A 22,500-nucleotide genomic window follows, 5' to 3' on the forward strand; every position below is an offset into this window, starting at 1 on the left:
ACCTACAAGGTGGATCGACAAGGTAGGAGTGTCTAATAGAGTGGACAGTGAGTGGACGCAGTGTTTACATTTGTGTTGTAGACCTCACAGCCCTTGGTTCCTATCACCACCACTGTAAATAAATCTGAGTTAAGAAATTTTTCTATTATAAACAATGTTAAATTAACTCACTCTGGATAACTTTGTTTACATCTAAATTATTAAATTCTGTAGAAAGTTTGAAAAATCAGTGGAATTTCCCCTTAATCTCTGGTCCTCAGCAGAACTGCACATTGGCACATACAGAAAGAGAGAAGTGGTTTTGGTCCGTTTGTCTGTCCACGAAGGTTTATGACAGCAATCTGTAAAGCAATTAGTCAGTAGAGACGTGATATCAGAGCTTTTACAATGAAGAAACAGCTAAAGCCTAAAATAACATTTTAAACACCGTGAATGTTTGTAGGATAGACAAAGCATAACATGTCACATTTACACACAATATAGTGCTTTGGGCCTAAGTGTCACCTTAGAGCCTCAGGCAAAGAACAAGAGAACTGCTGTGAAGCTGCTGTCCTGCTGTACTAACACAGTTCTGCAAGCAGCAGAGGACTCCAGGGTAAAGACTGCCGCTTCCTGACACCCAATCTCTGTGAGTCCGCTGAAATGCCACTGGCTGTTGTGATGCTAACCTGTGGTTCAGGACTTAGATTCTTTCATCATGCCAAACTCTTTCCACTAACCCTCCGATGAGTAATCTTTCATTTCAGGAATGCTCAGCTGGAATTCTAAGGTAAGCTGAAACATTGCTACAGCTACCAAAACAAATAACAGCTCGCTCGTTCAAGGACAGCTTGTGTAGAGACTGTTCATTGCTGTCAAGCGCTACATCAATAATACATGCTCCACTGTGAGCAACGAAGACACTGTAACAGAGGAAAACATCGCACCATTACTCATTTAAAAACATGTAAACTCTGCCACATGGTTTTCACTGGTTTAGCCTAACAAGGACACCAGCGCTTCTCTTTCTTCTCGACAAGAGCCACCTGACTTGATCAGCTGCATAATGCGACACCAGGTACGGGCAGAAACCAGCCAATGCTGAAGCATAAACAAATGAAATCGTTTCCAGCAGCATCTGACCGTCAGAGGCATGAGAGTGTATGGAATGCACGTACGAAACAAATGACTTCAGAAATTTTAAAAGCTGAAATTGACTAATAATTCGAATTACCTGTTCCACCTTAAATGGTGCAGCAGTTACCTGTAAAGGTGCCGGAATGTAACCCCTGCATCATTTAAGGTGGAATGGCAAATTCAAACAAAAAGCTGCCAAATAACTGGAGAAATTCAGACGTGAAACAACATTTAGCAGTTTTTGTATTTTAGCATATTTCTCAGCCTCAGTATCCAACAGTGCAACAGTGAAGGCTGTAATGTAACTTCTGTAATGAAAGTAAAGGAAGTGTAATTAGCAGATTCACCAAAGAAATCCTCTGAAAAAACAACTGACGACTCATCTAGCTTTCAGAAGCCACTGAGCAGATTAATAATCAGCTGACTGAGGAAGTAAATCTCATCTTTCGCATTAATACAGCAAACAGTGAGTGGGTGAGTCTGGCTGAAGATGCTCTAATCCCTCGGGCCAATGAGTCAGACTTTAGCAGCAGTGAAGAGACTGCAGGCGAGGTAGAGGCTGAAATTCATTACAGAGGGAAGGAGAGGGTCAAGTGAAGGCTTTCACCTGAGAACAGAAGCATCTACACAACCATTTTCCCATCACTACACTGTGTGTACAATTATTGTGTACACTACACAATTATTAGGCAAGTCTTATTTTCGCTCTCGGTTAATCCAAAATGTTAATAAACCTCAAACATGAATGTTTAAGAAAGTAAAAGTGAGGTTTTGGCTTTCTAAGGAGAATATCTATATGTGCACAATCATTGGGCAACTATAAATGTGCAGAATTATTACGCAGCTAAATGAAAAACATTTTCCCATCTCACTTTATTTTCATCTGTTCAAGTGAGAATTATAAACAAACAACTCAAAGCTTTCCATGAACATTTCTGAGAAATAAAAAAAAAAAAAAAAATTCATGGAGTCTGTCAGTTTCTTGATCTGTTGACGATCAACTTTTTGCGCAGCAGCAACCACAGCCTCCCAGACCCTGTTCAGAGAGGTGTCCTGTTTTCCTTCACTGTAAATCTCCCGCTTAAGAACTGCCCACAAGTTCTCAGTTGGGTTCAGGTCAGGTGAGGTAAATTTTTCATCTTTAATGCCTTTACTGGCAAACCATGCAGAAGAGTACTTGGATGCATGTGATGGAGCATCGTCCTGCATAAAAATCATCGTCTTTTTTGAAAGATGCAGATTCTTCCTGGACCACTGCTTAAAGAAAGTGTCTTCTAAAAACTGGCAGTAGGCTTGGGAGTTGATTTTGAGCCCATCTTCAACCCGAAAAGGTCCAACCAGCCCATCTTTAATAATACCAGCCCATACCAGTACCCCACCTCCACCTTGCTGGCGTCTGACTCGAAGTGGAGCTCTGTCGTATTACTGATCCAGCCACGGGCCCGTCCATCTGGTCCGTCAAGAGTCACTCTCATTTCATCAGTCCATAAAACCTTTGAAAAATCTGTCTTCAGATTCTTCTTGGACCAGTCCTGACACTTCAGCTTATGTGTCTTGTTCAGTGGTGGTCGTGCTTCAGCCTTCCTTACCTCGGCCGCGTCTCTGAGCGCTGAACATCTTGTACTTCTTGGTACTCCAGCTAGGTTGCAGTTCTGGAATATGACAGAACTGGAAGATAATGGGTTCCTGGTAGCTTCACACTTGATTCTTCTCAAATCCTTGGCAGTTAATTTGCGTCTTTTTTCTCAGCACGTTTCTTGAATCCCTGTTGACTATTTGCAACAAAACGTTTGATGGTTCTGTGATCATCTTTCAGCAATTTCAAGAGTTCTGCATCCCTCTGAGAGTCTTTTGGTCATTTCTGACCTTTCAGAGTCAGTTCAATCTCTTTTTTGGCCCATTTTGCCTAAAGAAAAAAGCTGCCTAATAATTATGCACACCTTGATATAGGGTGTTGACCTCCTTAGGCCACACCCTCCCTCATTACACAGATACACATCACCTGCTATGCTTAAATCCATTAAGCATTCAAGTTTATCCAGCTTGGAGTTAGAAAATATGCCTAAAAATGATAATATGGTCAAAATACTCACTTGCCTAATAATTGTGCACACAGTGTACACCACCTTTCAGACACACACTACGCATCCAAAACTTTGTGGACACCTGTTCATCCAGTGTGTCTACTGAAATCGAGGGCATTAATAGGGAGTTTGCAGTAACAACCTCTACTCTTCTGGGAAAACTTTACACTAGATGTTGGAACACAGCATTAATGAGGTCAGGTACTGATGTTGGATGATCAGTTCTGAATCACACCAACTCATCCTAAAGACGCTGGATGCAGCTCCATCATTTCAGAGCACACAGTTCCACAGGGCTTTATAGCCCTCTAGATAATGCTTGACATTGAGCAGAGAGACCTCAGGCTCATGTATGGCCATTCTAGAGGGTCTCATTCTATTAATCAAGGCTTCTCTATGGAGATTATTAAGCTGTACACACTCAAACACCTGTGTCTGCAATGGGCGCACCGTTAAGCAGCTGAATGGGCTTTAAACAGTGAAATTTTCATGCAACTTTAGTTGCCTGAAACCTACATGAAACTAAAGTGCGCCTAAGTTTCAAAATGTAAAGCGTGCTGCAACTCACTTGATACTCCGCCACAACAGTTGCAAGCATCTCAAGTGACTAAGGTCAGAACGACATGGTAGGAGATGCAAATCGGGTTAAAAACTGGAGTAACTGAATATGTTGCATGCAAATTTGACTGCTTTTGAAAAAATTATTGTTTATAACTCAAGTTGCAGGCAACTCAAACCCAACTACTTTTGTGTAAAGTGCACCGAGTAAAGCTAGCCCAAAGGCCTCTGTACGTGTTGCAGGAAGTATTCGTCAAGTTTTTGTGTGTATTATTGCATAATTGTGGAGAAAACAGGCAACTGCAGACGTCATGCAGAGGTTTTGGTTGTTGTATTGAACAGCTGCAGGAACTCAGTGGACAAATACACTATGAGACAAAGCCTATGACTGGACACCAGTCAAAACATGGATGCATTTGCTCTCAGTCAAACAAAACTGCGGAGAATATGTGGCTCAAGCAAGCTTTATTACACTCAAATGACTAAAAATTAAAATGAGTTAAATACAAAACCATAAGCACATGCAGAAGGACCCAACTAACAGTTTTGTTTTAATCACTTTTACTTGTAGTAGACTACTGCTAATCATCACCCAGAGGCAGACAAACTACAGCAGAAAGCTAACATACTTAAACAACTACCCTCATAACCCTATATCTCCAAAATGACAACTATCCAGGAGGATGTTTTTTTCAGCGTTTTTGCATAATTCAAATCATTAAGATGTAAACAAAGCCATTCAGAGTGGTTTGGTTTGACATACTCCGTTCTAGAGAAACCCAGTCAGAATTGTTCGCAGTGGTGGTGATGGGAACCAGACGACTGAAGAGTTTAATGCCTCTAAAAGCTACTTCACAGAAAGACATCATGCAAAATGGTTATGAATATGCTGCCTGATGTCCGAGACATCGCTTAATGATAGTTTTGAGAAGGTTTGGGCCAAAAACGTATATTTAAAACGATCAAAAGCAAAACAGCTCCCAAAGAAAACTTATTTACCACTATTTTTTCATCATCAACATTCCATATGAAAACTCAAAAGGCACGTTTAGATTCACTGTTCATTTTGGACGGTAGGTAAAATGGCTATATTTGTGTTACAGACATCATGGCGCCTGGTTCCTTTTGTTTAGATCTCAGCGAACAAACTACGCAGAAAAGCCGAAGAGCCAAAGGAATTCCTTTTAGCTGTAGTGTACGTTAAAGGAATACTCTAGGCTTTTGTAACCTAACCTCAGTCTGCTGCACCTGTACTGCACAGTCGATTACCACAGACAATTTCTCTGTATTTAACAAACAAACAAATAAATAAATAAATCCATTGCCTCACTACATTCACAACAGAAGTAAAAAGGAAGATGCTTCACGCTGGTGGGTTTTAGTTGTATTTAAAGTATAAGGAAACACGTCTAAGCTAACCAACAGCACACTACAGACACAGCAAATAGACATTAGGTTGACAAACACAGGAGTATATGCCTTTAATGTAACGAGACTTTATTCAGACTAATTCTGAACTATTTCTGTTGATCCTCATCATGAACAAGGACTCACATTCTTTGAAGAAGGCCTGGTAATTTCAAACAGAAAGCTACTAGGTTTTTGCACGACACTGATGAAACGTATGTAATATATATAATATTCTATACGATGTGTATAAAAAGCAGATGGATGACTGAAACTACTGCTTAGCTCTTGGATGTGGCTGATGGATCAGGGTCTCACCACACGAACGTCATCTCAGCGGTAATCCTTCATTCACACCAGCGATACTCAAAATCCAGACATCCAGATTAAAACACCAACAGCCAGATTACAGAGAGAGAGAGGGGAAATATTCACGACTTAAGGAAAACCACGTCTAATCTCATGGCAGTGACAAATCGCACCAGCGCGGTTTTATTGCTGAAATTACCACATGACGATGCACCAAAAGAGATTTACCGTTATTGTGTCTCCCTTTTTATTAATAATTAAACATTCAATATTCTTGTTTAATTTGAATGGATAATACATTTGAGTTTATTTAACAAAATGTTAAATATTTTATCCCAAACTGTCATTTTTAATGAATTATACATCAATTTGGGCGGGGTGATATAGCATAAATATCCTTAAAGACATTTTTGAGACACATGCATAAATTCTTCTACACTAATTTGGATTCATATTTCAAAAAAGTTGAAATTCAGCCAGTAAATAGTGACGATACCCATGATATGATCATGAAAGCATATTATTCTATTAGGATAACAAAACTTAGGATTGCGATAAAATATCGCCACTGCTCACCCTACATCAAACGGCTCCCCGTATAGCTGCAAATCTCCTAGATCTTTCCGATTTTGATACGTTTAAAAAGGAGTGCATCATGAAATCTCAAACTTCTCAACAGTCGATGCTGAATTTGTGTATCTCAGCCGATGCTGACACACAAACATTTATAAAAATGTACAAACTGTGACTACACCCATCTGGAAATGCACTGCAGAGAAACAGAACCATTTCTGTCGCTCTATAAACGCAGTAAGATTAATAAAAACGACAATATTTTAGTGCAGTAATCCAGCGTCAGCTAAATGTTCGGTAACTCCAGAGAACAATTTATACATCAAGAATCAGTCTGAAATATCACTCAAACATAAACATCTGCCTGATGCAGATATCTATTCTAAGCCTGCTGATACAGATATGATTCCAATAATCGATCTGCATCCCTACAAACATTATGATTTGATTCAACTTGACTTTGATACGATTCAGAATTCTGTTTTAAAATGCACCAAATGAGACGGCTCGTTTCTCAGCCAACATGAATTCTGTTGGACCATTTTCAAGCATAAATCAAACTTGAGTGCTGTTTTTTATTGTCTACATCATATACGATGATCATTAGTCTCCAAAATGGTCATTTTTACAGAACGAACGTTCTTAACTGGAATGGAAGGGGGAAAAAAAGATTAACAAATAATCCATTCAATATTAAATTTTAACACTGTTAAAAGTTGCTACACTGTATTGTTTCTACAAGCCCAGTTCTGGCAGCGGTCCCCACACAAAAATGCTAGAATACCTCAGTAAATGCCTTTTACACTGGCAGATTGCTTTGGTCTGCATAAATGACCACTTTGCAGTTTTTGTTCGGCATCAGCTTCAGAGAGAGCTGCTCGAACATGAGATGATAATGGACCATCTCAGAGCGACGAGGCCACACGGTTTCTGAAGATGAAATAATCACAGGCCTTGTGATTTGTGCATTGCTAAATTGAAGCTGACGTGATTGCTTTTATGTGGCCTTTCCAGTGGCCATCACGGCTCTAAGGACACCAGCTGAGGCCTAATCCAATTGGCGTGATGGCACCAGTGGATGGGATGATGGATGGGAAGCAGGAAACTGCACGTCAAAACCAGATCGGCAGCAGGAGTAAGACATCCTCTCCTCTGGACTACGAGGAGAAAGTTTAGCTGCTGTCATGTCACTGTCTGACTCAGGAAAATGAACTTGAAAGGAAGAATTCTGACGATAAAGCCAATTCTGCTAGAAGCTGAAAGTGACTAATATAATAACATATAGGTACAATTTAACACAACATAATAATATATAGGTATAATATAATGCAATATAATAATATATAGGTACAATTTAATACAACATAATAATATATTGGTACAATTTAATACATAATAATATACAGGTATAATACAATATATTAATATATAGGTACCTAAATGTAACAATAAGGTATATGGGTACTGTTTAAATGTCAGTATCTATATGTCAGTATGTTAACTGCTATCTACTATTTTTCATTCACTGTTAGCAACATTAGCATTCATGAAAGAAAAGGAATATTCTATTGTTTTTCAGCTTCATCTCTGTCTGCTGAAGTTGTATCATATAGTCAATGATCACGGACAATAATTCAGAGGTGGCTGGTTGTGTAAAAGTGCAGTAAATCCACTGAACTGAAGTGAGAAGTCGTTCACAATGGTCAGTGGCCAGCTCCTGAAGCAAATTCCTACTGACCAGTCTTGTGCGTTTTGAGTGAATTTGCTTTCTGTACTTTTTCCAAGAACAGGGAAATTACTGTTCAGGGCAATTGATCACATACAGATAAATGTGTGACAGCAACGTCATCATCATGCTTGGCTAAGCTTCTTTAATTTCTACACAGAACGAACAGACGCAAAGAATTAAGCACAAAGCCAGTGGGTGTCCTAATCTGTGGATTAACTAAAAAAAAAAACGCTGTAAAATTGTCCTGACCTCAGCTCAGCTTCATTGAGGAGCAACGGACAATCAAGAAGCGTTCACAGTACAAAGTGCTCTGTAAAAGGCTCATAAATTAATTGGCTCTTTTTTCAGCCCTGTGAGTAGAGCTTTAAAAATAGCTCACACATGCACTCCCAAAACTCCCCTGAGTCCCCTCTGAAGGAGCAAGATTGACGAAGCATCACAAATCTCTCTCTCTCTCACACTCAAACGACTACTACCTATAGAAAACAATACAATATATAGGTACCTACATGTAACAGTAAGGTATATAGGTATTGTTTATATGTCAGCATCTATATGTAATATTACAGACATATAATATACAGGGGATATATTATTATTGCTGCATATAATGGCTTATACACACACACACACACACCCACACCTAAACCATATATTATGTATACATAGTATGTCTCAGATGACCTATATACACATTTTTGTATATATAATATGTAATAGGAATAAGTGTGCAAGTGGAATATGTAACAAGAATTTTCTAGGCCTAACCCTAATCATAACCTCAGTAAGCAATAAGAAGTGTTTTGCCCTATCAGTTTAAAACAAATGAAGACTGGATGACCATTTTGTTTATATGTTTTCAGGACACTTTTGTATGAAAAACGTCCATGCGGCAGAAATTGGTGGTGTACCTTGACTCCATGGCCCACGTCATCCAGTACGGTGTAGTCAATGGGTTTCCTGATGTACCTCACTGGCCTCTCCATGTTGGCCGGTGCGATGATCTTATGGGTCCTTGATGTGTTTTTATTTGTGGTCAGAATACCGATCTCTCGCCTGGCCACTTTCTCCTTGTGAATGTCCACCGTCTGTTGAGGTAAAAGTGTGAGAGAGAGAGAGAGAGAGAGAGAGAGATAAACCATGATGCTGCAGCAAAAAGCACGACAGTCAGGGCCATAAAGAGGCCCTAAAATCCAATTATAAGCTTGTATTATAGCTGCTATAACCATTAAGTTGAATTAAAAAACTGCTGGCCTCACTGCCACGCTCTTAAACCCCTTTCCATAGCTGGTACACACACTAACAAAATCAATTACTGCATATTACAAGACTTAACAGCATGCTGGGGCTCCAGAGTGAGACAGACCTGCACATAGACACAGAGGTCGCTTAACAGAATCATCAACAACTTTTGATGTCGTAGTCGATGGAACAGCATTTATGATGAGAGTCAAAACTCCACCATGTAAGTTAGTGTGGCGATTTCAATTAGTGTGGACGTGGAATGGATATGGGATTTATCCATATACCACATATCCATATGTCAGCATGAAGCTAAAGAAAGTGGAGCTACTTTGTATGTTTCAGTTTTAAAGCGAACCACTGGAGTAAACTAACTTGAATATTGGACTGGATTAGCCAATTATCAGCCTATTGAGCTGCTTTGTTAAACAAACTCAAGTTCTTAAGTTGAAGCTTGAACTGGTACTGTGCCTTTTACTTCTCACACACACACACACACACACACACACACACACACACACACACACACACAGACAGTTTGTGACTACAAACATCCAAGTATTCATGAAACAGAGCATTTCTTTCTCATCCATACTGCATGGGACGTGAGCTTTCGGCCTTTTTCAGGGGGGAAGATGATGTTTGTCTGCTACTCCTTCTGCTGTGCTGTGGCTGCGCTTGTGACTGTTCACAATCTCCGCTTAGAGGAGGGACTGTATCAAGTGATCAGAACATGTCAATGTACTGGAAGCTATTGAAAGCAGGAGCTGCACTGGGGATTTAGAAAATCTGTGAGGAAACTAGACAAAACTGCGGTCATGACATTTTAAAGTGTGTGTGTTTAACACACAGTAAACCAAATTACCAAATATATTCACAGCTAACAAGATGCCTGTGCTGGCCAGCTCTGAACTGAGTGATGATGGTGGCTGGGAAGTGCACTCGCAAACTCCAGACAACGGAGCCAACACTTATACAGCAGCATCTAACAGTTAAATTTATCAAAAGGAAACAACTTAGTGGTAGAATAGCAATGCATTTTAGACTCAGAATTGAATCGTTTAAAAAAAAAAAGAACAAAAAAAACAGTACACCACAGACACTGGTGAGTATTCTGCCCTGTAAATATTCATTCACTGTGTAACTTGAACCACTTAATAGGACAACAAAAGACAAAGGCTGCATTTTAACAGAGCAGGGGAAATTTTCTTAGCATTGAAGTGTTATGCTTGATTTCCACTAAATACATACACACACAGAGAAAAAGATACAAAAACAACAGGCTAATAATCTTACCAAGAAGTAAGAAGTTGACTGACTTATATATAATATAACCCAGGGGTCAGCAACATGTGGCTCTTTTACTGCCCTGCTGCAGCAGAAATAGCTGCTAATTCACTTTCTAACCCTGAAGAAGGTGCTCAGACAACAATCTAGCATAGCTAGTAGCTAAAGAAAAGGCTAAGAGAGAGATCAAAGACCAAATGTTGATGAAAATTTAGAAAATTTTGTTTGTATACATAATCACTCCACCTGGTTACGTTTAATCTGCAACGAGAAACAGACACTAAAAAGTCGCAAAACTGAAGTCGGCTTCTTTTTTTAATTCTCCCATTCCACCTTAAATGGTGTCTGAGGTGTCAGAATGTAACTGTTGCACCATTTAAGGTGGAATGGAAAATTTCGAACAAGAAGCTGGCGAATGAGACTTCAGCCTCGCAAAAAGTCAAATGACATTTTGCTTTTTAAGGAAACTGTTATATTTTTGCGGAAAAGTTTCCTGCCAGACATGTGAGAGCGTATTATATTTTAAGCCTATACTAGAACATTAGCACATACTGAGACATACAGTATTTACAGCAAGGATGGTAAAATGGACATAAACTGTTGTGGCCCCCAAGGTGGTAACTGTGCAACTGAATTACCACCTGCACGGATTGTTTTTTACACACCTATCACCACTTTATCGCACAGTCCACGCTGAACAGGAGGAGCTCTACCGCTCCCCCCCGCTGCCCCGCACCCCACCCCAGCACACGCGGCCGGGCCAACTGCTCTGAACGCAGCTGCAGGAGCCTAACATGAAAGAGCAACAGTGTCTGCAGAGCCACGACCAACACAGGATTCCATTCATTCCTCTCTCTGAGATTAGAGTCTCAACAGAGCTGTCTGTCTGTAGTCAATATCAGTCAGTTGGTATTGATGGAATGATCACACAAGCACAGCCACACCCAAAACTTCAGAAAACACCATAAAAATGTCTTGTTTTGAAATGAAACTTCCAAATGACTACCCTTGACTGGTACAGCATAAAGACAGTAGAAGCCGAAGCCAGGGGGCACCACATGCCCCACCCTTTCAAATGTCATACTTTTGCGCTGTACTCAATGAACACATGGGCAGAATCGTGTTCTAAGAGTCTTTCCCACACCGTTTATCTACAAGAGTAAAAGCAGTGGAGATGTAAGATCTCATTTCTGCCACCAGGGTTGATTCAACTCACACAGTTCAACACAAACCAGGGGACCACGTTAAATAGCCGTACGTACGTTGAGCAGGAAACAGAACAATTACTACGCCTAAGCTTGCGTTCCTGTCCAATGGAGCGCACGAAACACAGAACACAGCAGAAATGGAGGGAAGCCAGCGTCGAGCCACAGGCCTGAACCAGGTGGCTCTGTGAATGACGAGGGTTTGTAGATAAACTCCGGAGGCCTGGCTTTGGCTCTGCTCCAGTTTAGCAGCTTACCTCACCCAAGCCTCAGCTCAGCAAGCAGAGGGCAAGTCTAAGAGCAGATCAAGCTCACAGGAACACGGATAAAAGCCCATAGTAGAGCTGTGACAATACTATAGTTAATCAATGAACTACAGATCTATTTCTTCTAGTTTTGGCTCCATACTTTGGATGCCTTGATATTTAGATGTGTATTCAGGTCAATGGCTACCAAGATTAATCACTGAATCGTGACTGTACTTCTATTAGTTTTTTTTAGCATTTATTTATCTGCGCATTTGATACCTACTGAGGGCAGTAGTTATGAACGGCCAGTAAATCTATAAACCAGTAAATCCTCAGCCTCATTAGTTTGATTCAGATTCTGCATCCTTTTTGTTTTTTTAAACCAGCCATTAGGGGTGTAATTTGTGTACTTCTGGTGCCGGTCCCAAGCCCGGATAAATGGTGAGGGTTGCATCAGGAAGGGCATCCGGCGTAAAACTTGTGCCAAAACTATCATGCGGATCACGAATATGATTGCCATACCGGATCGGTCGAGGCCCGGGTTAACAACAACCAGAGGGGATGAAGAGGTGCTGGGTATGTATGGTGTGAAAGACAGAAATGCGGAAGGTCAGATGGTTGTAGATTTTGCAAAGAGAATGGAAATGGCTGTGGTGAACACGTATTTTCAGAAGAGGGAAGAACACAGGGTGACATACAAGAGTGGAGGGAGGTGCACACAGGTGGATTATATCCTTAGCAGGAGATGCCACCTAAAGGAGATTGGAGATTGTAAAGTGGTACCAGGGGAAAGTGCAGTAGCAAGGCAGCATAGGGTGGTTGTCTGTAGAATGAGATTAGAAACAAAGAAGAGGAAGAGAGTGAAGACAGAGCCAAAGATTAGATGGTGGAAGCTGAAGGAGGAGGATGGTTGCAGGCAGTTCAGGGAAAAATTGCAACAGGCCCTTGGGGGCAGTGAGGAGCTACCTGAGGACTTGGAAACTACAGCTAAGGTGGTGAGAGAAACTGGCAAAAATGTGTTGGGTGTTTCGTCTGGTCAGAGGAAAGAAGACAAGGAAAGTTGGTGGTGGAATGAGGAAGTCCAGGAGAGTATTCAGAAGAAGAAGGCAGTTAAGAAAAAGTGGGATAACCAGAGAGATGAAGGAAGTAGGCAGGAGTACTGTGAGGCTAGCCGCATAGCAAAAAGAATGATGGCAAAGGCAAAGGCTCAGGTCTATGATGAGCTGTATGAGAGGCTGGACAGTAAAGAAGGAGTAAAGGACTTGTATCGTTTGGCTAAACAGAGAGATAGAGCTGGAAAGGATGTACAGCAGGTTAGGCTGATAAAGGATAGAGAGGGAAATGTACTAGTGAGTGAACAGAGAGTGATGAGTAGATGGAAGGAGTACTTTGAAGAACTAATGAATGAGGAAAACGAGAGAGAGAGGAGGACAACGGGGGGAGAGATAGTGGATCAGGAAGTGCAGGGAATTAGTAAGGTGGAAGTGAGGGCAGCTTTAAAAAGGATGAAGAATGGAAAGGCAGTTGGTCCAGATGACATACCTGTGGAGGTATGGAGATGTTTAGGAGAGAAGGCAGTGGACTTTTTAACCAGGTTGTTTAACAAAACCCTGGAGAGTGAGAGGATGCCTGATGAGTGGAGAAGCAGTGGACTGGTCCCCATTTTTAAGAACAAGGGTGATGTGCAGAGCGGCAGTAACTACAGAGGTATAAAGTTGATGAGCCACACCATGAAGGTATGGGAAAGAGTTGTTGAAGCAAGGCTAAGGCGAGAGGTTCAGGTCAGTGAGCAGCAGTTTGGTTTCATGCCCAGAAAGAGTACCACAGATGTAATTTTTGCGTTGAGAGTGTTGGTAGAGAAGTACAGAGAAGGTCAGAAGAAGCTGCATTGTGTCTTTGTGGATCTAGAGAAGGCATATGATAGGGTGCCAAGAGAGGAACTGTTTTACTGTATGAGGAAGTCAGGTGTAGCTGAAAAGTATGTTAGGGTGGTGCAGGACATGTATGAGGATAGTGAGACAGTGGTGAAGTGTGCAGTTGGAGTGACAAATGGTTTCAAGGTGAAGGTAGGGTTACATCAGGGATCAGCTTTGAGCCCCTTCTTGTTTGCAATGGTGATGGACAGGTTGACAGATGAGGTCAGGCAGGAGGCTCCATGGACCATGATGTTTGCAGATGACATTGTAATCTGTGGTGAGAGTAGAGAGCAGGTGGAAGAGAATCTGGAGAGGTTTGCACTGGAGAGGAGAGGAATGAAGGTCAGTAGAGATGAGACGGAATACATGTGTGTGAATGAGAGGGAGGCAGGTGGAAAGGTGAAGATGCAAGGAGTAGAGGTCGTAAAGGTGGATGACTTCAAATATCTTGGGTCAACCATCCAGAGCAATGGACAGTGCAGAAAAGAGGTGTAGAAGAGGGTGCAGGCAGGATGGAGTGGGTGGAGACGGGTGTCAGGGCTGATGTGTGATAGAAGGATAGCAGCAAGAGTGAAAGGGAAGGTTTACAAGACAGCAGTGCGTCCTGCTATGATGTCTGGTTTGGAGACTGTGGCTCTGTCTAAAAGACAGGAGGCTGAGCTGGAGGTGGCGGAGATGAAGATGCTGAGATTTTCGTTGGGAGTGACAAGGATGGACAAGATTAGAAATGAGCATATCAGAGGGACAGTGAAGGTGGAGCAGTTTGGAGATAAAGCCAGAGAGGCCAGGTTGAGATGGTTTGGACATGTGTTGAGGAGGAATAGTGGATATATTGGTCAAAGAATGTTGGAGATGGAGCTGCCGGGCAGAAGGATAAGAGGTAGACCTCAGAGAAGGTTTATGGATGTAGTGAAGGTGGACATGGAGATGGTTGGTGTAAAAGTAGAGGAGGCAGTGGATAGGGCAAGATGGAGGCAGATGATCCGCTGTGGCAACCCCTAAAGGGAGCAACCGAAAGAAGAATAAGAAGAAGTCCTTTTTGTGTTTTTAATTATAAACGGTCTATTACTACAATACCCAGCATGGAGTGCACAAATACATCACATAGCCATTAAGAAATCACCTCCTTGGAGATAAAGAAACACAGCAACGAAGAAGCTAATAAGGATGTGATATTTTTCCCTACCAGTAAAGTTAGATGTCGACACAGGGTACTGCCCAGTGCCACTGACCACATTCCTTTTTTTTTGGACGCAATTCATTAACTGTAACTGCAGCAATAGCTGATGTGGAAGTGTGATGATCTTGGTGGTCCCCTACTGTTGAGCTGACCCACCTGACCTCACAGATGTTATCCCATTGGCAAAAGTTTGCTGATATCACTCGAAAAAAATGAGGCCTTAAATAAAATAATGTGCTAAATAAGCTGGTGAAAGGCCATCACTGCACTAGTTATTATTGAAAACAATCTGTCGTCAGGGCGGGTCAGCTCTGCTGGATGGACTACCATGGTCACCACAACTGAAAAATGTTCTTAGAAATGTAATTTTTTTTTTCCTTTTTCAAATTATCACTGTGCTGCCATTGGATCAAAACCTTGCATCTCCAAAATGGTAACTTTAGAGGAGAAGGAAAAAACCTACTTTACTTTAAGTGTAAGTCAATGGAACCAGACTTTTTTCCATGTGATTTTGGACCATTTCTTTTGGACCGTTCATCATGAAATTTACACACAATGTAAAGGACGAGGGGCTTCCAAAGAACAACAACAACAACAAAAAAAAAAAAAAACTAAAAAAAATGACAAAATTGGAGATACAAGGTTTTGTTCCTACAGCAGCGACTTTGTTTTTGTTATTAGTGCTAGTTCATTTTACATTTGCAAAATGCATATACAATAAAATGCATAATTCTGACCATAATTCCTTCATTTTGACCAGAAACCTCCAATGGCTTCAAGTGGTCAGTGTATATTTATATATCTGTCTAGCCCTGAATGTTAACTGTCTGGCTTCCTTCTGCATTTAGCAAATAAAGTGCTCCTAGTTTTTTCCTACCACCTTCAAGATGCATCATCAGAAGGTGGTTATGCTTGTTTTTAAACAATAAAATCTCACCATCAGAACTGAGTGGTTTTATGAGGCAAGTGATCGGTTCAAGTTAAACAGTGTCAGTACTTCACGTTTAGTTTTGACCATTAACCATCATGACGAACCATCAACTCCAAGCTGATGAGCACTGTATCTCGAGTTTGTTGAATCTGAGCTCACAGTCTTCATGACGGGAACGTTCACACATTCACACGCGCCACTCATGCGGCATGGAGCTCTAGAGCAGCCGTGGAGCGACACCGATGATGGAGAGAGGATGATGATGGAGAGAGTGGGCTTGTTTGAGCAGCAGTTCTCTTTATCTGACCAAACAGAGGTTCACAAACAGCCATGCAGCTGGCATAGGGAGGGAAGTGAGAGGCCACACAGGCTGAGCTCATCTTCCTTCCTGTGTATAAAAATACAGCCATGGCCACAAGTGCTACACTTTGGTGTAAGTTTGAAGGTTATAAAACCTCAATAACCAAATTAGAATATCAGAGAATTGGGTTTTTTGTTTCAAATGTAAAACAAACTTCCACTTACTCCAACTGCAGAAAGTAACAGAAACCCACTTTGTGGTTTCTGACACTGTTTTTGACCTTGTTTATATTTAACAGCAGGCCTTACAGCGCCTAAAACCAAATAAGCCAGTCTATTGGAAATACCGGACAACTCAGCACGGTTGGAGATGAATAAGTGATGATCTGTGACGCAGTTTGCACAATATTTATTTCAGGGGTATATCTTTCCACTACTTGTGAGCTACTTTAGCCTCGTAGCTCCGGTGCAAAACCTAAGAACCAAACCTCAGACACCAACATGTCTTGGCTGATGGAGTAAATTTGGAGTAATTAGGAAAATTGTTTGAATGGGAAGTGGGGGTCCCCAAAGTGACTGCAGATTTTCCCACTTGGATTTCAGCATGCTGGTTCAGCAGTATTGTATGGTGACAAAACAGGCCTAAAAGAACTTCAAATGAAAACAATGTTTTGAAGGAAAACCTTTTTTCTTTTCCGAAGTGGCTAAGGGGTTTGGATACAGTGCAGTGTCCGTCACCTGCTGAACAGAACTCCTAATCACCAGTGTTCGTTCTGTGATACAGCCCCTGACCGCAATGGGCCCACATGGTGTCACACAGTTCCTGCGTCTCTAGAGCTGCTGAGACATACGTAGAGCTATTTTTAAGTATATTTACAACAGCAAGTTTGTTGCGGGGCTTAAAGTTGAATCGTTTTTGTATGATTGCAAGTTCAAGAGTTCAATACCCAAATCGCAAGTACTATAATTTTAATGTAGTCCATCGCTGCTGTCGGAGCAAAGCCTTGTATCTCCAAAATGGTAACTTTACAGGAGAAGGAAAAAACATACTTTACTTTTAATGGAAGTCAACGGAACCAGAGGTTTTTCCAAGTCTTTTTGGGCCGTTTCTTTTGGTCCATTCATCATGAAATTTACACACAATGTAAAGGGAAACAAGTACTTTCACATCGTCAAAAACTGAAAAAATAACAAAAATACCGTCAACAGCAGTGATATTATCATCACCCTGACAAGTTTTAAGAGGAGGAATATAAGTGTAGGTTAGTAATGTTAGCTGACACTCTGTTTATGTCAAACAGGTTGATTGCCTTTCTCTGAGCAAACTTCAAGCCACAGATCACCCACCATCAATTTCTGTGTTCTTGCTTTGGAAGTAGGAAAGTGCTGAGTGGCGAGCTGTGGTGCTCAGAGACATTGAGCAGTGCTGGAAGTCACCAAACAGTTGTTGGCAGTACACCTTCATTGAAAGCTCTGCGCTAGGACAGGGCAAGTGTGCGGTGGCCTTTAATACACCTGAGATTTTAAAGAATTTCATGTGGTGCCTCTGTTTCGTTGGCAGATTTTGTCCAATCCTCATCAAAACTAAATACTGTGATGGATATCGTTTATGGTAAAATTATCTTCAAGCAATTTCATCGTCCTCACTTTCTCTCTCTCTCTCTCTCAATCTCTCTCCTGCCATTCTCTGGTTCTCTCTCTCTCTCTCGGTCTGTTAGAGCTGCTCGTGTGGGTTGAGGGTAAGATGGAAGATCAGACATGTGAAGCCCTGGAGGCTGACTCACGTTCTTCTGCTCTACTCTGAGTGAACAGTTGGCCGGAGAAGCGTGGTCACAGCCTGGCTTGGTGCCAGCTTATTCCCTAGCCAACGCAGTCAACCCAATCCCTATACATCTGGAATCATCAGTTATTTCTGGAAAAACATCGTCTGTACTCTCCGTGGAGGTGATCCTGACTCATTCCTACTCCTTCACAGTTTCCCTCCAGACAAATTGCTTCTTGATTTCTCTGAACGTCTGAGCTGGAGATCCTGGAAGAAGTGATTTCTACTCTGAAAAGATCATGTAACCCAACACTGAACACATCAGGTACTGGTTACTATGGCCTCTTCTATTCCGTTTCAGCTTGACTGTAGTTTTACTGGGCTTTTCTTTAAACTTTCAAGAACAAAAATGAACACATACAGCAGACAGTTTCATACAGAAAGCCATCTGTTTTAGTTATAACAAAGCAATGGCAAGAGTGTGGCTAAAAGGTAAAGCACGTATCTTTTCATTCATTTCAAATCATGAAACACAGTCGTATGCAAAAACACCCTATTTTCACCTAATATGTTAAATTCTGTAAATAAACAGGAACTGTCCATTAAAGTTTGCAGTGTGCTCTCTGTAGAGGTTGTGTTTACTTATTTTCATGTTTATAAAAAAAAATAAATAAAAAAAATAAAAATAAAAAAAAAAAAAATCAACACATGCCATTTGACCTGACTTTTTAGACCCCTCTTCAGCTTACAGACACACTGGTATGAAATCTTAGTTTACAGGCTGTACTACTGTCAGTAATAAATAACATTAAGTTACATAACAACTGTAGACGGATGACAACAAAACAGATATTACATGTTCTTGAAAGGAGAGGCAACAAAACTTTCTACCACTTCCAGGAGTGTAGCAATTAAATAAAACTAAATTCAAGTCAATACAATACGGTCATGCCACGCTTTTATATATTTTTCAATATAGTAACTCTAATAAAAAAAACTAATTGGTTAATATTTCCATTTTCAGTTTATTAAAGCTTTCAACATCAACAACATGAACTAAAGCTAATCTAAAGCTCTAGTACAGAGGTCACTTATAGGTGGACCGTGGTCAGAGTCCAGACCCAGATGTTCTCCTATGCGGACCTGGAACTATAACTAATAAACGATGGGGAATTATTTAATTTCAACTGGGTGGTCCTATTTTAATTGGCATAGCTTTTTTAGCCTTTAAGGTAGCTTCAGAGGCCAGGAAACTCACAGACCAATCGCGTGCATTGTAAATATTACACATGACGCTCCTCAGCCAATCAGATCTGTGCATTATGATGAGCAATCACTCCAGTCAGTGATGCACACACAGGGGAGAGATGAGGCGAGAAACAGCAGTCAGAGAAGAAAGTGAGCCAGAGGGAAGTTATTTCATATGGCGGCTCTAGAAAGAGAAAACTGACAGTAAATGTTGTTGAAATCTGACTGAATTTCACTTTATTTGATTTGACATTCAGTTGTTGACTGTATAAGATGTTGATATTCCTACTAGACTACTTCAGTAAACAGTATATGGCACTGAACCATAATGCAAGTTAGACATTATGATGTCTAAACCTTTAGAAGGTTTATGAGACCGTGTGCCATATACAGCCATCTGATCGTGACCCCCAGTCATTACTGACACAATCATGGGTGTGGGGAGGTAGTTGGGAAGTTATGTTGTGGCAGGCGAGCAAAAAAGCTGCTTTGCAAAAAAAAAAAAAAAATCTAAAAAATAAATTTTCAGCACGCACGAGAGAAGGTGCCTGAAATTCTGCCTGAGGCTTGTATTCAACCTACAGACTGAGGAGCTTTTCAGTTGAGATTTGAAATACTTTTCTCCAGTAACTCATTTCAGCACTGCACGATATGCGGTAACACCACAGAAAAGCTTCTCTATTTATTTATTGCTTTGTTCCAACTGTAAAATCACACTTCACAGCTTAAAAATGACCTCTTGTTCAATTGGTCTTCACTTCACAAAGTAACAATTCACTTGTTACTTTGGCCTATATGCTACTATCACCGCAGCCTATTATTGTTATTATTCGGGTCAGATTTTAACAGCTGTGAAAGAACCACAATGTTAGTCCATTAAGTGAAAGTTCTGGTTTTGTGAGAAACACAGTCCATGCGTAGAACCTTCATCACGGCTTTGTCTGTTCAGTGAGCAGGCCAAAAAAAAAAGCCATTTCAGGACCAATACACGCTCTTAAAAATTATAGTTCTGCAAATGGTGCTATGTGGAACCACGAACACTCCAAGAACTCCTTGCGTGACCAAAGGGTTCTCTGCATCATGAAATGGTTCTTCAGATTAAGAGAATGTGCTGTAGATGTTTCTATATAGAATCTTTTTGAAATGGGTTCCACAGAGCACCAAAACAGGTTCTTTTAGTTGTCCATCTTGAGATAACAATAGCAGAACCTATGTAGAACCATCTACATAACACTTTCCATCAATCTGAAGGATCATCAAGCAAGGAACCATTTAATCACGCAAAGGGTTCTTTGAATGTTAATGGTTGCATATAGAACCATTTTCTTGAAGAACCCTTAAGCGTGTAGGACAAGGACTATTTTTTTTCCGCCATCGCACTGCAGACAAGAGCGTTTTCAGGTATTTAAACCATCCTACCTTGATGATGGATGCAAACTACTGTTCATTCACAATACTGCGAACAATCGGTTTAAGCCTGCGCTCTAGTCACAAAACACAGACACCACAATACAATTCAATCTGCTGCAGCACAATCTAATATGCTACAAAGTGCACTGTGACACCTCGGGCACCACCCACAGTAACAGCTACAGAACGCTACGTCAAGAGGCCAATATCCTCAACATTTGCCGTCGCCTGCAGTGATGGAACCGACGGCCTACAGGCACCGAAAAAAATGCTTGCACATTTACATTCACTGCATTTGGCTGACACTCTTATTCAGAGCGACTTACAATTTGATTATTTTACACAGACAGGCGAAGGCAGTGTTGGGAGTCTTGCCCAAGGACCCTCACGGTATACTGTGGGGTGCTCACCCAAGCGGGAAACTGAACCACAGTCTACAGCGTAGAAGGCAGAGGTGTTACGCACTTCTCCATACCAACCACATCGCTTGCAGTTGTTCAGCTATGAAAATCAAACTTCAACAAAAAAACAAAGTCACAAACATTAGTCTGTGTTTAAAATGCGTTTAAGGTTAAAACAGTGCTCAACAACACTGGGCAAGCGTACCACTGCTATTCCAGCACTTCTGTTACCATGGCAACATGTACACGGCTGCATGCCGTCCGTCAGTGATTACAGCAATTCTGCTATGATGCACTGAATGACTGACGTCAATGCCAACCACAGCGTACGACTTCCAAGGGTCAACTGTGAACTTGATTCAGTTTCTGAGAAGTTTAGTGATCAGCTGATCAGTTAAATCAGTTGAAGGGCAGTAAACTTTAGGGGACTCTTGGCCCTCATGACTGGAGAAAGCAACTAACAGCAGACTTAAATTACGGTCAGTCTGGAGTGAGTCAATCTATGGCACCAACAGAATTATAACCTCATAATTCTGGACCTCATGCGCTGATTTAGAGCTCTGTGGTGTAGGAGAATTAATAAATTCATCTACCCCTAACACAGAGCGGAGACGTGGAACAGAAGCTTTAGGGATTCATGACAAGGCGTTAGAGGAGAAAGACTGTTACATCTGAAATGTGTTTAGGCAGATAGAAAAAAAATCTAATATATTTCAACATGATATATTTCAATGTTCATTAGTCCAAGCTAGCTTAATTGACCTACCCAGGCTCACATGCATTTCTTCATTGATACTGTCGCTACACTGTTAGAAATAAAGGTTCTGTGCAGGTATATTTTTCATTCCTCAAGGATGCAAACATAGTAAATGTTTCCTCAAAGGTACAACAGAGGTTTTAAGGCCCAGTCGTGTATCTTAAATTAGTTTTTTCCAGGTCAAAAGTTCGTATTTGTACCTTTTCATAACCGAATATTTTAAAATAGAACAGTAAAATAAAAGCCTGGAGGCGAGGCAGGGTGTGTGGAGTCAGCACAACTTAGAAAACATAATTTCAATGGATTATGGTTCAATTATGTTCCCTGAGTAAAGGTACTGAGATGTACCCACCCCAGTGACAAGAGGGGCACTGAGCCAGTGACAGTTTACCACTTTCCTTCTCTGATTATAGGTTGTACACCTGACATTCAACCTAAAGATAAACTGTAGTGATTTTTGTTTATGGTCACCATAATGTTAGATTTTATGTTTAAGATGATATGCTGCTGAGATGAACACACACACACACACACACACACACATAATTTACAAGCCGCTTTTCTTCTTGAATCGCAGGAGGGGCTGGAGCCTATACCAGCAGTCATTGGGCAGAAGGCAGGAAATGCCCTGGACAGGTCACCAGTCCATTCAAAGACAGATACACAGACAAACACATTCAGGCATTCACACCTCCTATTCACCTGACCACATGTCTTTAGAGTGGGAGGAATCCCACCCAGACATGGGGAGAACATACAATCTCCACAGAAAGAACCCTGTTCACCTGGCCAGGGAATCGAACCCAAGCCATCACAGAGAAGATCCACTGAACTGTG

The 22,500-nt window shown here is 41.1% G+C and overlaps 1 protein-coding gene across 7 annotated transcripts in view; it reads right to left on the bottom strand.

Annotated features, from left to right (window-relative positions):
* abi1a (abl-interactor 1a) overlaps positions 1-22,500 on the bottom strand; it is a 104,372-nt gene that overhangs the window by 32,224 nt on the left and 49,648 nt on the right. For all 7 annotated transcript variants that reach the window (XM_017705379.2, XM_017705398.2, XM_017705370.2 and 4 more), the window contains exon 3: positions 8,688-8,864. In XM_017705379.2, the coding sequence (XP_017560868.1) occupies positions 8,688-8,864 (177 nt within the window). The remainder of the gene's footprint in view (positions 1-8,687; positions 8,865-22,500) is intronic.

Source organism: Pygocentrus nattereri, chromosome 3 (genome assembly GCF_015220715.1).
Source record: "Pygocentrus nattereri isolate fPygNat1 chromosome 3, fPygNat1.pri, whole genome shotgun sequence".
Lineage (NCBI taxonomy): Eukaryota > Metazoa > Chordata > Actinopteri > Characiformes > Serrasalmidae > Pygocentrus > Pygocentrus nattereri.